The 14,006-nt window shown below is 39.6% G+C and overlaps 1 protein-coding gene and 1 long non-coding RNA gene across 2 annotated transcripts; both read right to left on the reverse strand.

Moving 5' to 3' along the window:
• Window positions 1–1,392: 1,392 nt before the first annotated feature.
• LOC120433000 lies at window positions 1,393–6,316 on the reverse strand. Its single transcript, XM_039598441.1, has 4 exons — window positions 5,137–6,316; window positions 3,212–4,551; window positions 1,536–1,682; window positions 1,393–1,419 (listed from the first exon to the last, which is right to left on the reverse strand). The coding sequence occupies exons 1-3, from the start codon at window positions 6,314–6,316 to the stop codon at window positions 1,647–1,649; spliced, it is 2,556 nt and encodes an 851-aa protein (XP_039454375.1). The 3' UTR covers window positions 1,393–1,419; window positions 1,536–1,646.
• A 4,758-nt stretch (window positions 6,317–11,074) lies between these two features.
• Window positions 11,075–13,071, reverse strand: LOC120433352. Its single transcript, XR_005608511.1, has 3 exons — window positions 12,763–13,071; window positions 11,815–11,843; window positions 11,075–11,383 (listed from the first exon to the last, which is right to left on the reverse strand). It is a non-coding gene; the product is annotated as an uncharacterized LOC120433352 (long non-coding RNA).
• Window positions 13,072–14,006: the final 935 nt, after the last annotated feature.

The raw sequence follows: 14,006 nt of genomic DNA on the forward strand, positions 1-14,006 counted from the left end.
AAAGAACAAATTACCAAATAATAAACAAATAAAATTGAAATTAAAGTAGCTTTTTTTGTTAAACACTTCACAGGAGAATAAATAAAAATAACTAAATTAAATAACCAAATAAAAATAATAAGCAACATATGAAATACATGAAAATTCGACTTTTAAAACCACAATCCTGAACCTTTAAATTGTGTTTGTTTCGTAGCACATGGCTGAACAGCTGTTAATATTGGTCTACTGAATCTACTGATCTGTCTACACATCTTTTTATTACTCATTCTTTTTTATGTTTTATTGTAAACAGTGTCCACACAGTGGTAAAAGAGAACTGTATAGAGATTTTTGAGTGAACTCAAACGAAAGCCTAAGGTGGTGACACAGTTTAACACATACAAATAATCAAATGAACACATTAGTCCTTTTTGTGAACATGGATAAATAAGTATCATTAGTTTACAGCATTGTTCAGCCATGCCACTAAATGCTTTTTAACACTGTGTTTAAACCTGGGCTCAGACACGAAGTCCCAAATTTAGTTAGTCCCTGACTTTGAGTTGTGGTTATGACTAATTATTATACACAAGGCTTTATCTATCTGAACTCTAAGGACACAAATATGAAAAAACCTATACTTACCAGCTGATACCCCACACTACACACTAGGTGTGCCATGTGACCTGAAACTTTGGTACAAACTCATCATAATTATTCTGTTAACACTGTTTCTTTAACACTGTTTGTGTTGCTGTTCAGCAGTTTAAAATGTTTTAGATTGGATTACATGGAACGAATTTGAGTTCTCTTGGGGTTTTTTGTGTGTGTTTTGTTCTTAGCAGATTCTTTCTTTACATACTGTTGAATTACAGTTACCACATTTCTGGTCATATGACATCCCGAGTGCCCACTTAAAAAAATCCCCACAGTTAATTCAACATTAAAACAAAATAAAAATATGTTAAATAAATAAAGGTTTGCTCTGTGATGAAATATTAAATAAGCATACACTGTACAGAGCACTAACAATGAAAACAATCCTTTAGCCTGTCAGATCAGAGAGAGGCAGTCATTATGTCCATTTAAAACCTGTAATCAAAGAGCACAACATTTCTTTGAAACTATAAAGTCCCATATGATCCTCATCATGTCCAGTGACTTCAGAGTGGATCCTCCCTGTCATCCGGCCAGTGTTTGATGTGTGGCAAGCAGCACAGAAGCAGGATAGCTGAGGACTTTAAAAGAAGAGCAGAAAACAGGAACATTTGTAGTTGTAAATGTAAATATCAGTGATACTTGTCTTGTCAAAGGGAATAAAATAATGAACTTACACACTCATTTAGGGAGGATCTTGACACTGCACAGAGGAGGCACAGTCAGTCTGACAATGATGGTGATCTGCAGGATGTTTTCCTGCAGCAACATTCCTGCCGACTGGCCATATGATCCAGAGTAGTTGGTTTGTAATGAACAGAAAGGTGTATATGTTAGGTAGTGTGCACTTAGAGCTGGTCCTAAGAAACAAACACATCCTGTAATAAACTGAATACCTTTAGTAGTGCTGCTGCAAATATAAAGCCCTTCTATCATGTGTGGTTTCAAAGAAGATGTTTTGGAGGCTCAGTCACAGAAACTGTGCAGTCTGTTCAGTCCTGAGTGTCTCAGCTCTGAAGGGGATGGATCACAGAGGGAAACACCTGAGTACAGATATTAAAATACACTCAAAATAACACTCCTAAGGTCAAGTGAAAACACAATTTAAACACTTTACAAAGAATTAATACATGTTTTCATGAAAATAATGTCATTAACCCTTTTTGTTGTGAGTAAATCTCACCGACTGCTTGTGGGACAAGCTAGAAGGAGGACTTATCACAGAATCTCTCCTGTGCTCCAGATGTGAAGTCTCATGCTCTGATCGTACGGCGATGAAGATGGTGATGATGAAGCCTCTCTGATCTGTGGCATTACAGTTTCTGGCTGCTATGTGCTTCACACTGTTGGATTTTACATGTGAAGCTTGGAGAAGACACAGGAGGACTGTGTCTCTCTTAACAAAAAAAAAAAAAAAAAGAAACCTAACAACCTCCCACCGTACCCCCCCACATTCAACTCCCACCTACCCACTCCACTCAACTCCCCAGCCTCACACCACCCAATGTCTATACAAATGTAGGGTATCAACTGGTAACAAAAAGCAAGTTTAACATATGTAGTACATATGTAACACTGCTGAAACATTTCTGGCCAGAAATGTGCATTTATCATCCCAGACCCAGACCCACCCTGATAAATGCACTGGCTGAAACATGATAAAAGCTCATAAAAATGTATGTTTCATTGAAAGATTTGTCCAAAAATATAATGATATACTTTTGAACAAGTTTAAAGATTATAACAAACTGAAATCAATAACATTTTTGTAAATATTATTTCAAAATAGAGGCACAGATAAACTGGCTTAACTGTCATTATTGCTGTAATTAGATTTTTATTTTTATTTATTTTATTTTTTTTTAGAAGCAACCTTTAGTCTGTGTTGTTCTCTCAGAAACAATGAAGAAGCTGTTGAACATTTATTTGCTGTGTGGGCAATCCTCTGGTCCACCCTCCCTCCCTCCCAGCCACAGTGAGACTGGGGCAGCCTGGCAGGATTTTGAAGCCTGGCTGCAGAGAGGATATGCCTACACTGTTTGTTTTAAACTACAATATTTGATTTTTCTGACATTCATAGATTTCTGATTTTTAGATTTTCTGTAATACATAAAATTGTCATCTTTTACTGATATCATTACTTAATTCATTTAATTGTATTTTATGTAGACAATTCAAACATTATATTGCAATGCAGGGCGCTTTTTCTTAAGTCAACTTTTAAATATCGCTCTACTTTCTTAAGTCATTCAAAAATATAGAAATTACTTACTGTAGTCAAAGATCTAGATCATGAATCATCACAGGACAATACACAGTATACAGGGTCATGGTAACTATGGTAGGTCTTCATGACTCCAGAATGGAGACATCGCTCTGGCTGAGAAATGAAAATTAGGTCAAGCAGTGTGTTCTTCTCTGTGGTAGGGGCAGTGATGACCTGTGCGTATCCCCTAGACTCAAACAGCTCCAGGATTGGTTTGTTTGCAATGGATAAAACATTCTCATTAAAATCACCACACACTATGATGGGACGACAGTCCATGATCTCTAATGAGTCTAATAGGCTTACCAGGTTTTTCAGGAATGGCCTCAGAGTGTAGTCTGGAGGTCTGTACACAACTGCAATCAGAGCACTGACTGGTGCTTCAACCTTTAAAGCCAGAAATTCAAGGTCAGTTACATTATGGATGTACTGTTTTTCATGCACTTGAATGTCACTCTTCACATAAACAGCAACTCCACCACCACTTCTGTTTGCCATCTGGGGAAAGTTTGTGTAGGACAGGTGTCTGTTGCGTTTGAACAAATTGTAATTTTCCAAGTGGAGACTCTCTGCGACAAAAGAGCCCCGCAGGTGTGTTTCTGTTAGGCACAAAACATCTGCTAGACACAATTCATGGTGACTCTTGATGTTATTAATGTGAGCTGGCAGTCCCTCTGTATTATGATGAACAATGGTGAAAACCTCTGACCTGCTCAGTGTTTGTCTCACGTGTAGAAGAGGCATCATGTCATCAAGGTTGGCTTGTCTCATGTTCTCAAGCGCTGCAGTGATTTCTGGATTGGTGAATATTTTTTTCTCCTCCATATCAAGAAGATACAGTCCACTGAGAGACGTCACTCTACTGACAGCTACGTAGGCCATGCCGGGCTCAAAAATGCTCTTAAGAGAGACAACAGCTGATGTGGTTGTCATACCCTGTACCTTATGTATTGTACATGCAAAGGCCAGCTTCACTGGGAACTGTCTTCGTACCACTCCTTTCTGCTTCAGATTCTCCTCTGCTCTCTCAATGTACACCATGTTGTCTGCTGGTGTGCGGTTATTCTTTCCAGATGTCTCATTATCCATTTTAAGTCCAAGCTTGATGATGTGTTGGTCGTTTTCAGAGTAAACTACTCTAAGTAGTTTTCCAAAAGCTCCATTAACCAAACCATTTTGTATGTCAATGTTTCTGGTGAGCATGACACGAGCTCCTTCTGCAACTTTCAGTGTGTCTGGTAACTCGTTTTTACCTCCTTTGAATGGTCTGTCTTGAAGTGCCATTCTGCCAGTTCTAGGATCCTTTCTATAATCATCTGCATGGATGTCAATGATATGAGTATGGAGCAGACCCAGTGTTGCAGAGTTGTGTGCATCCACTTCTTTGTTAGTTGCAAAAATGTGCAACGCATCAGTCGGACAACGGGCTGGTTCAGTTATGGCCTGTGACAACAAATTTCTATCTGCTTCGCAAAGCACATCCAACTTTCCTTTCACACGGATTCTGTTCAGCATCTCAGCAAAGACAACATCATCTTTCTGACGCATAATCTCAGTCAGAGTGATCATCTGAAAATGCTCCCGCCACAGGTCGATCTCGGACGGGTCGTGCACACAGAGAGGTTTTGACTGTCGCACTGGGGTAGCTGATAGAAGTCTCCAACAGCAATGACTGACATGCCTCCAAAGGGTCTCCGAGTCCCTTTGATCTGTTTGAGTCTTGCATCTACATATGCAAAGAGATGTCTTGACACCATAGACACTTCGTCAATGACGATTATTTCAGCATTCAAAAGTTCTGATCTGACTTCATCCAGCTGATTGCCAAGTCCCTGAATGGGAGGTTTTAAGCTTCTAGGGAGCTTGAGTAGAGAATGCAGTGTTGTTCCAGAAATGTTAAATGCTGCAGTCCCAGTGAAAGCAGTTAACAGGACAGTGGGTTTTGATATGTCAACGTCGTCTGCATATCTGGGCACTTTGCTCAGTATCTTAGATGCTTCTGAGTAGATGCATTTGATAAGATGTGATTTTCCTGTTCCAGCACCACCATTAATATAAAAGAAAAACTGCTCGGATTTAGAGCACAGACTCTTTTAATGCACCAGTCTCTAACTGCATAAAATATGCAGGCTTGCTTCTTATTTAGATTCTGAAACATCTGACGTAACAAAGTGGGATCAATAGCAGGGGTTCCCTGATGGCTCTGACTTCTGTTGAAGCATCAGCCTGACGGCTGTAGTCGGGCACATCTTCCTGTTCATTTTCATTGTCTCGCTCTCTTTCTTGTTCAACAAGTGGCAACCTTACGAGATCTGATTCAGGTGCCAGATTACACCATTCGTCAGTCACACCTCTGTTCTGCTCATATTCCTCAACAGCGGTCTCGATCTCCTCACTGTTTTTCTCATATTTTTCTCTGTTTCTTTTGACAATGTGTTGCACGTACTCAAGACGGTCAGTACCTGGTAGCTGTACACAGCCAGCACCATAGAAAGCCTGATAGGTTGGCAAAGATGGCGTTTTCAGTTCGTTGTCTGAACGATGAGGAAGGTACAGTTTAAGCAGTCTTCCATAATATTGCTCTGGATGTTTTTCTTGTGAGCAGCGGTGAAATCTGATGATAGCAGGCTTATCGTTTTTGCGCCTTTGCACAAATCCCATCTCATTGAGAAGGGGTAAAACATCTTTACCTTTTGTCTGTTGGCCATAGACAATCCTGCAATTAGCAGCAAAGTCTGCCATGCACATCTCCTCATACTCTGGTGTTTCAGGTCTGGCTTTATATTTGTCATTCAAAGATGTCATCCAAACATTGGAAGACTCAGGTGTTGTGTTGTCCAGAACTGACAGGGGACGACTCATTTTCACTGGATTATCATCAGTTGGTATGAATATTACAGCACGTGAACATTGCTTCATGTGAAGACCACATGCACGAGCAACACACTCCTGTGCACTGATCTCTCGCTTCTTTGAATATGCCTGCATGACGGCTCTCATTTCATCGCACTCATTTACACTGTCTTTATGGGAGCTCTCAATAACAGTTTTCAGGTACTCAGATAGCCCACCCTCTTTTTTAGATATATATTTCATTAAATAATTTGCAGCGCCAAAAGCATCTAGAACAAAGCTTATGTCGATATTACTGTTCCAGGCTTCAAGCAGATGTGGATTATAGCCGTTTATCCAAGAGTCTTTTGGATCACGCTTTAGTATGATCGTACTCCTTGTGTTCATTTTATTCAGGTATCTCTCATATTCTGCATGTGTCAACTTGCATCTTGCCAAGAGCTGCTCTAAACTCATGGAAGCAGTTTCAGGTTCATTCAGCAGCTGGTTCAGTGGCCTGAGCTTGTTCTTTGCTGTTTCTACCTCCAGTTCATCATCCTCACTGGGTCTTGTGATCATTGTCTCATTGCAGGGTGGTTTGGGAAAACCAAAACGGCACCCAGAGTTTAAACTCCTAAAGCACGTCTTTGTGTGGTTCTTACTGTGTTTTTGCACTTCTGTAACTTTCTTGTACAGTTCAGGTTGTTTATGTGGATCAGGCAGCTGTGCTGTGATGTATTTGTTTATAAAATCAACAACAGTTTGATCATCATCATCCTCAAACACAGGAGCACCTTCTACCCACAGGAGGCAGTGTATGTGTGGGCTTCCTCTGTGCTGAAACTCCACTCTGTAAAAGTAGTCAATGACTTTGCCAAGTGGCTCTGCAGGAGATAAGAGTAAATCTCTAAATAATGCTTCAACTCTCTTGTCAAACATGCGCATTGTTGTGACAGGATTGCTTCTCAGGATGTCACATTTTGCTGACCAGTCGAGTCCTTCAAAATTCACTTGTTCACCTTGCTGCCTTGTTATTGCTTCAATCACTTCAGGCCAGCGCATTTCAGCAGCTGAGAATGTGCAAAAGAACGTGGGAGTTCCCAACTGTCTGATCATGGCAAAAAGATCTCTTGTTGTTTTCTCCCAATAGGCTGGGGTTCCTCTCAGAGGCTGCATGAATCTCACTGCATCTTTATTTCGCACCAGTTTCTCCACCTCATGTTTATCTTGCAGCATGCCTGAGGTTATTTTTCTCCCATCTCTGGTCAAAGGCTTTGCCTTCCTTAACTGGATTGTCATGCTGGAAGTAGCCAAATGTATTTCAGTCACAAACTGTGCAAAGAACAAATAGTTTGTGTCTTTGGCAAAACGGTCATCAGTGCAGAAAAGTCTTGATTTGAAATACCCACTGGGGGATACTTTGATCAGCCTTCTTTCATCAAGTGTGTTTTGGCCTGTAGGAAACTGCACAGGAAGGCCATGGCCTCCAGTTTAGGTGTTTTGAAAAACTTATTGGATTGTTTCTCTCTGCAGGAGCAACAGAGTAGATTCCTTCACTGAAACATAATATCTCCTCGGCCACATCAGGGGGCTGCAAACAGGACTCGAGTGCAAAACCACCATTAGTCAGTCCATCTGCTTGCTCTGAATCATCTGACATCTGTTCACGTGGTTGTTCACCATCACAGGGTAACATGTCGATATTCTGTTCATTTTTATTTTGTGCTTCACTCAGTGCATTTTTCTCACAGCTGTCAATTTCCATTAAATCAGCCTCGTCATAATCGTCCTCATTCATGTTCTCATCATCATCCTCCTCATCTTCATCAGGAAGTGTTGGATCACACAGCTCAGCATCATCTCTGATGCTCACATCCTTATACTGTGGATGAATCTGCTTGAGTTTATGCAGTGCTTGCACAAGTTTAGACCAGCTTACAGTCTGAAACAGCTGATGACCTTTATAAGACAAGCGTCTCTTCAGTTTAACTCTAATCACCTGAGAATTAATTCTCAATCTAGGCAATGCTTCAACAGTTTCCTGTACCTCTGATGGGACACAGACCACATTTCCTCTAATTGCTCTCTGTCTGCCTTTGGGAAGAGGAATAATCTTGGCAAATGGTATGCACTTGGCTATGAGATGTCTCTCCAGTATGTTGAGATCAGACAATTCAGATGGAATATCAGCAAGATCCAGTTTATTGGCAACAGCAAGTGCTGGCATGGATCCATTTTTAAGATGATTGTGGCAGGTGTGACAAATCCACTCTCTCTTTCTCTCATCAGGCACATTGCACTGCTCATTTCTGCAGTTTTCATCACAAACATGAACAAACTTTCCTGTCAAACATGTTGCAACCACATGTGGGTTTTTGACATAATTTGACCTTCTGCAGGGTCGCACTTGGTTTGGAAATGAAGCCTTGAAACATACAGTACATGGGTATGATGGTCCAACTTTGATTTGTGATTTGAACACAGATATGGCCTCGTTGATCACACTGTTGTCACTCTCTTGGGTTTGTCTGTTCACCCATCTGTATTTCCTTTTTATTTTCATTGCACATCTCATGTTGTGCATAATCCTGAATGCAAGATTACTTTGATACCTGACTCGCATTAGTTGTTTCATCAGTTGTCTCTGTCTCTCTCTGAATTCTGGGTTTTCTCGATACCTTTTAGTGATATAGCTTTTTTTCTCCTCTCTGAAATCAGTATTCTCACAGTAACGTCTTTTAATATATTGTTTTTGTTTCTGTCTAACTTTAGCATTCTCACAGTAACGTCTTTTAACATACTGTTGTTGTTTTTGTCTGAATTCTGCATTCTCACAGTAACGACTTTTAACATACTGTTGTTGTTTCAGTCTGAATTCTGCATTCTCACAGTAACGTCTTTTAACATACTGTTGTTGTTTTTGTCTGAATTCTGCATTCTCACAGTAACGTCTTTTAACATACTGTTGTTGTTTCTGTCTGAATTCTCCATTCTCACAGTAACGTCTTTTAACATACTGTTGTTGTTTTTGTCTGAATTCTCCATTCTCACAGTAACGTCTTTTAACATACTGTTGTTGTTTCTGTCTAACTTCAGGATTGTTTTTATATGCCGTGCTTGTGCAAGATTTTTCTTTTCTTTGTAATCTTTATTTGAAGCGTACTTTTTGTCGTTCTTTCCTTTTTGGTTTTTTTTCTCTGATTTCTGGGTTTCTCTGATGCCATTAATCTTCTTTTCATTTTGTGCCTTTGTTGTTTATCAACTTTTTTCAGTTTTTTTAAAACTATATCAGAAAGATCACAGGCAGCAACATTTGTTATTGCAGCATTTGATTGACATGAAAAAGCATCATTTGATGGAAGGAAATTTAATTCACTGCATAGTTCTTCTGTGGGTATATTAGGAGGTTCATTCTGATGTTCATATGATGTGAACTGAGTCATGTGGACTTCTTTTTGTTTCACCAGTGGCGTGCAAATGGACATTTGACAAAAGATGTTCTCAGTCAGATCAGTGGTTGTGTTTCTCCTTGGAGTAGAGGAGTTTGCTTCATCAACAGTTGTATCAGAGTGTGTAGGTGCCACAGCAGTGGCAGCTGTTGGTCTGCAGAGTGTATCTGTGATGGTATCACTCAGGTTGACTGTGCTCATACTGTAGAACTGCACAGGCTTCAGCTCATAGTTACAAGAAGGTGATATCTCCATCCCTTCATAAGAATCCTGGAGCCTCTTAATCATGTCACTGAGGAGTGTGAATTTCAGCATCACAGCCGTACCACGATCACGTGACCATAGTGGTAGAGGAAGACCACTGGCTGTTCTGGAGTTGGATCAAAGAAACCATATTTGCCTGATGTGGATCTGAACACTGCGATACACAATCCACTCATAATTAGTAAGGCATACTGCACATCTGACAACAGGCAGCTCAGTCCTGCTTCTAAGCTGAGAAAGGTATCTACTGCTTCCTCTGGAGGTTCTTCAAATGTCCCATACCGGGAAGGCTGTGTCATGTCGACATGATACATAGACCTGCGAGCATCAACTTTGTCTGGCAGCTCATCGGTTGCCAAATGAATACTCTTGGGGAATCTTTTCTTGGCCTCTTTGTACATCACATCACCTTTATCCAAGACCAGATTAAGGTCAGCTGTAGTTATGTTTTCATTCTCATGAAGGAAAGCAAGAAATGTGATTGAGTTACATGTGCACTGACTGTTTCTGGAGTCCCCATATTTAGGATGTGCCTGGCTGTGAGATGCACAGACATGTGCTACAGAGGGCTGGTTTTCAAGGTTCACTCTTTCTGAATGAGATCGTCCTGCCACATCACTGTGATGGCCTCTTTTCACAATGTCAGCATAACCCACCTGTGGGGAACTTGACACCTCAGGTTGGTCTCTACGGTTTACCCGATGTTCATTAAATTCATGCTGCAATCCAGTCTTTACAGCATCAGCATAGGATACCTGTTGTACATGTGCAGGAACATGTTGACCTGTCTGTTTGACACCATCAGCATTGGTCTTTGCAGACACACTGTCTTCTGCAGAGCCCTTAGGAAAATCACACTCAGCTTGTTCACATGTTGGTACACTGTGAAACTCATGGAACTTCTTCCAGCGTTGTTTTGCAGCTTGTGACTTTTTCTGCTTCCTTGGCATTTTTACACACCTGTGTTTCTCTTAGTCTTTAGAAAATATATTCAAAAAATAAGAGTGGCACACACCAGGAGATGTTGTCTTTGTCTTTATATTTCAGTTTTTATTTCTCAGAAACAGATGTCTTTGTTTGTTTGTTTTTTTTTTGTCAGTCGAGAGAATAATATGTACTCTCTTTATAGGCTTGGCACAACTTAGCAGCAAGTCCAGAATGAAAAACAGGTAGAGAGAAAATTTAGAAGAGAGAATAGACAGAGCAGGAGAGACACGGCTGGGAAATCACAATCAGACCGTGAATTAGAGTTTTCTTTATTTGTTCAGTTTGTTCTCAGGTAGAGGCAATATGCACTCTTTATTGCTTTAATGGCTTGGCATTTTTCAGCAGCAAGCCAAGAGTGAAAAACAGGTAGAGAGAAAATTTAGCAGAGAGAACAGGCAGAGCAGGAGAGACACGGCTTGGAAATCAAACCGCAGAGTTTTCTTTGTTCAGTTTGTTCAAAGGTTGAGGCAAAATATGCACTCTTTATTGCTTTATTGGCTTGTGCATTTCTCAGCAGCAAGCCAAAGAGTGAAAAACAGGTAGAGAGAAAATTTAGCAGAGAGAACAGAGAGAGCAGGAAAGACACGGTTTTGAAATCAAACCGTAGAGTTTTCTTTGTTTGTTCAGTTTGTTCAAAGGTTGAGGCAAAATATGCACTCTTTATTGCTTTATTGGCTTGTGCATTTCTCAGCAGCAAGCCAAAGAGTGAAAAACAGGTAGAGAGAAAATTTAGCAGAGAGAACAGACAGAGCAGGAGAGACACGGTTTTGAAATCAAACCGCAATAAGATTCTTGGTTTGGCAAAATTTCTCACAAACCACAGGGTGAAATACAGATGGAAAGAAGGCAGAGACAACAGGTGGAGCAGTACAGAGGATAGAGGGGTTGGGGGGTTGGGATGTGAGAGAGAAGACTGGAGATCTGGTCCTTGTTCTTCTTCTGCACACTGTGAACAAAAAACAAGAAAAAAAAAAATTCATTAAAATGATATCACATGGTAATTGTATAAACTAATTGTGACTACTGAAAAAGGACAAAAGAAATATTCAAGCTAAACTGTTGTCGGCTGCCATGTGCAAAAAGTTGCATAATTGGGCACTTTTTAAAAGAATAAATATTTAATTAAATTCAGCAATAATATTTTAAAATATAAATATGATTGATTGAATCGTTAACTAATCACATGTAATGTGACTACAAAAATGTACGAAAAAAATATTTTAGCCCAATTGTTAAGCTGAACTTATGTGTATTTATTATAAAAATGTGTTTAAAAGGTCTAGCACGAAGTTTGAACCCATCACTTTACAGCTTATATTAGTCAGATTATTTTTTTTTTATTTTGGTCTACTTCTCTTACAGTATGTGCACACCTACCAGGCAAAGCACAGATGCGAGTCAAGTTCCTGAAAGTGTAAGAAGAGAAATAATATATTAGTTGTCTGTACAGTGTTATTAGACTAACAGAAATACAAAGGCCGCATGACATGATACACTGAACTTATAGTCAGCAGGGTAATTATAGAGTAATATAGCACCCCAGCTGATACAGCAGCCATTTTATAATTCAAACTAATTAACTGAAGTATTGATTTAAGTACTTATGTAAGGCTACTGTTAGACTGTTACTAGCGTTAGCATTGCTGCTAGCGCTAGCATTCCTGCTAGCATTAGCACTTCAGTTAGTGTTAGCACTGCTGCTAGCACTAGCAGTCTTACTGTTAAAACTGAGCCACAATGGCAATAATAAAAATCATTTGTTACTTTTGTCTCACTGACCGCCAATAAATATCACAGGAATATTCTTTTTGTCAGTTAACAACTGCTAAGGCTAGTGTTAGCATTATAGGTAGCGTTAGCATTGATGCTAGCATTAGCATTGATGCTAGCGTTAGCATTAAAGCTAGCGTTAGCATTGAAGATAGCGTTAGCACTGCTACTAACAGCAAAAGTCATAAAGCGCTCTTAGTGTTATAACTGAGCCACAATGGCAATAATAAAGCTCATTTGTTACTTTTGTCTTACTGACCCCCAATCAATATCACAGGAATATCACAGGAATATTCTTTTTGTCAGTTAACAACTGCTAAGGCTAGTGTTAGCACTATAGCTAGCGTTAGCACTAAAGCTAGCGTTAGCACTGCTGCTAACAGCAAAAGTCATAAACCTATATAAATGATAGCGAAAGTTATTCTTTTTTTGCTTTCTTTATTCTTTGAACTGTGTTGAACTTTAAAAAGACTTGATATGTGAGTTTAAATGTCAAACATGTATTTTTACCATCATAAAAATTAAACAGTGCTATACTGAGTGTATTGTACTTACCACAGCAGAGAGCAAAGCGGAATGACGACAGTTGGTGCAGTGAGTAGTTAAAGACCGATGAGGCGTTCAGGTGGTGCTTGGAAATTTGAGCATCAGTTTAAACAGCAATATTGAGCATATACATTTCTCTGTCATAGCGAGACAGAGAAAAAAACACACAAGACTCATCAGCATACAAATTGGTACTTTTTCTCTTTATGTCACTCATTCGCTTATACTCAGGAAAGAGGGCAACTGGCATTATATTAGCAAATAAAAAGTATGTCATCTTGAACTGTTTTATGGGTTTTACTTTAAGACTACTTTGTGTGTATTAGTGGGGAGATAAATTATACAGACTAAAAACAGAGACATTAAATGAGATTAGATTATTTAAAATGTGGGAAAATCAACTACAGACAGGTAGAGCTTTAACTATCCAGTCAGAAAAGATTATTTTAAAGTCATCAACTGACTCCAACCGCCCAGATCTGAAAAACCTCTGTGGAGAAGACAAGTCCACCAATACACAATCAACTTGAATTTAACAGGGCAATGAGAATGCTCTATTCAGTTGGCCTATACTAACTACTGACACACTGTTAATCTGTGGCAAAACCCTGTCAAAACCTGTCTTATTGTACCTATTGAAAAAGTTAATCTTACTACAACTGCTTAGATGTAACAGACATTTTTAGGTTTAACCTTGGCAGAGTGAGAGACTGAGATCGTTAAGCAGGCAGGTGTGAGCCTGGTTGCTATAGTGACTGCACCCAACGGCTCAGTACACATGCACACAGACATGCACCTCACTTTTGCTGCTTAAAATGAACAGAAAAGTCAGGCCGAAACAAATCGCTCCCAAATGAAAAGTACATGTCGTATTGACAAAATTCTTTCACCGTGAGCGGCAGTAATGTCTAGTCTACTGAATTCTGAGTTTTCATGCTTGTGGAGTTTATTATATGGACGTGGTGACAGTGGAAAGACACCATGCTCTTCTGAATTTCAAACGAACCTTCTGAGCCATTTTAACATTAGAGTCTATGGAAGAGTTGGAGGGAGTAGGCTGTGCATTGGTGACATTTATGAAAGAACCATAACACCTAGTACAATAGTAAACACATTGGATGAAAGAGGACAGCGATGGCTACATTTTGAGGGTAAAATCATATCTGTAGAGCAAACGCTGCGGACACAGCAGCAGTTTTAAAAAAGATTTTAAGATTAATTTTTTTGCTTCTCTCACTGTAGCAGTTGAGCTG

The sequence above is a fragment of the Oreochromis aureus genome, linkage group 15, assembly GCF_013358895.1.
Source record: "Oreochromis aureus strain Israel breed Guangdong linkage group 15, ZZ_aureus, whole genome shotgun sequence".
NCBI classification, from domain to species: domain Eukaryota; kingdom Metazoa; phylum Chordata; class Actinopteri; order Cichliformes; family Cichlidae; genus Oreochromis; species Oreochromis aureus.

What these genes read in the sequence shown, in the direction of transcription:
- LOC120433000 (XM_039598441.1), bottom strand. Translation starts at nt 6,316, where the DNA reads ATGATCACAAGACCCAGTGAGGATGATGAACTGGAGGTAGAAACAGCA. An exon ending in AGATGTGCCCGACTACAGCC is followed by an intron (nt 4,552 to 5,136) that starts GTCAGGCTGATG and finishes GACTTCTATCAG; the next exon opens with CTACCCCAGTGCGACAGTCA. An exon ending in GGCCATTCCTGAAAAACCTG is followed by an intron (nt 1,683 to 3,211) that starts GTAAGCCTATTA and finishes ATCTGTACTCAG; the next exon opens with GTGTTTCCCTCTGTGATCCA.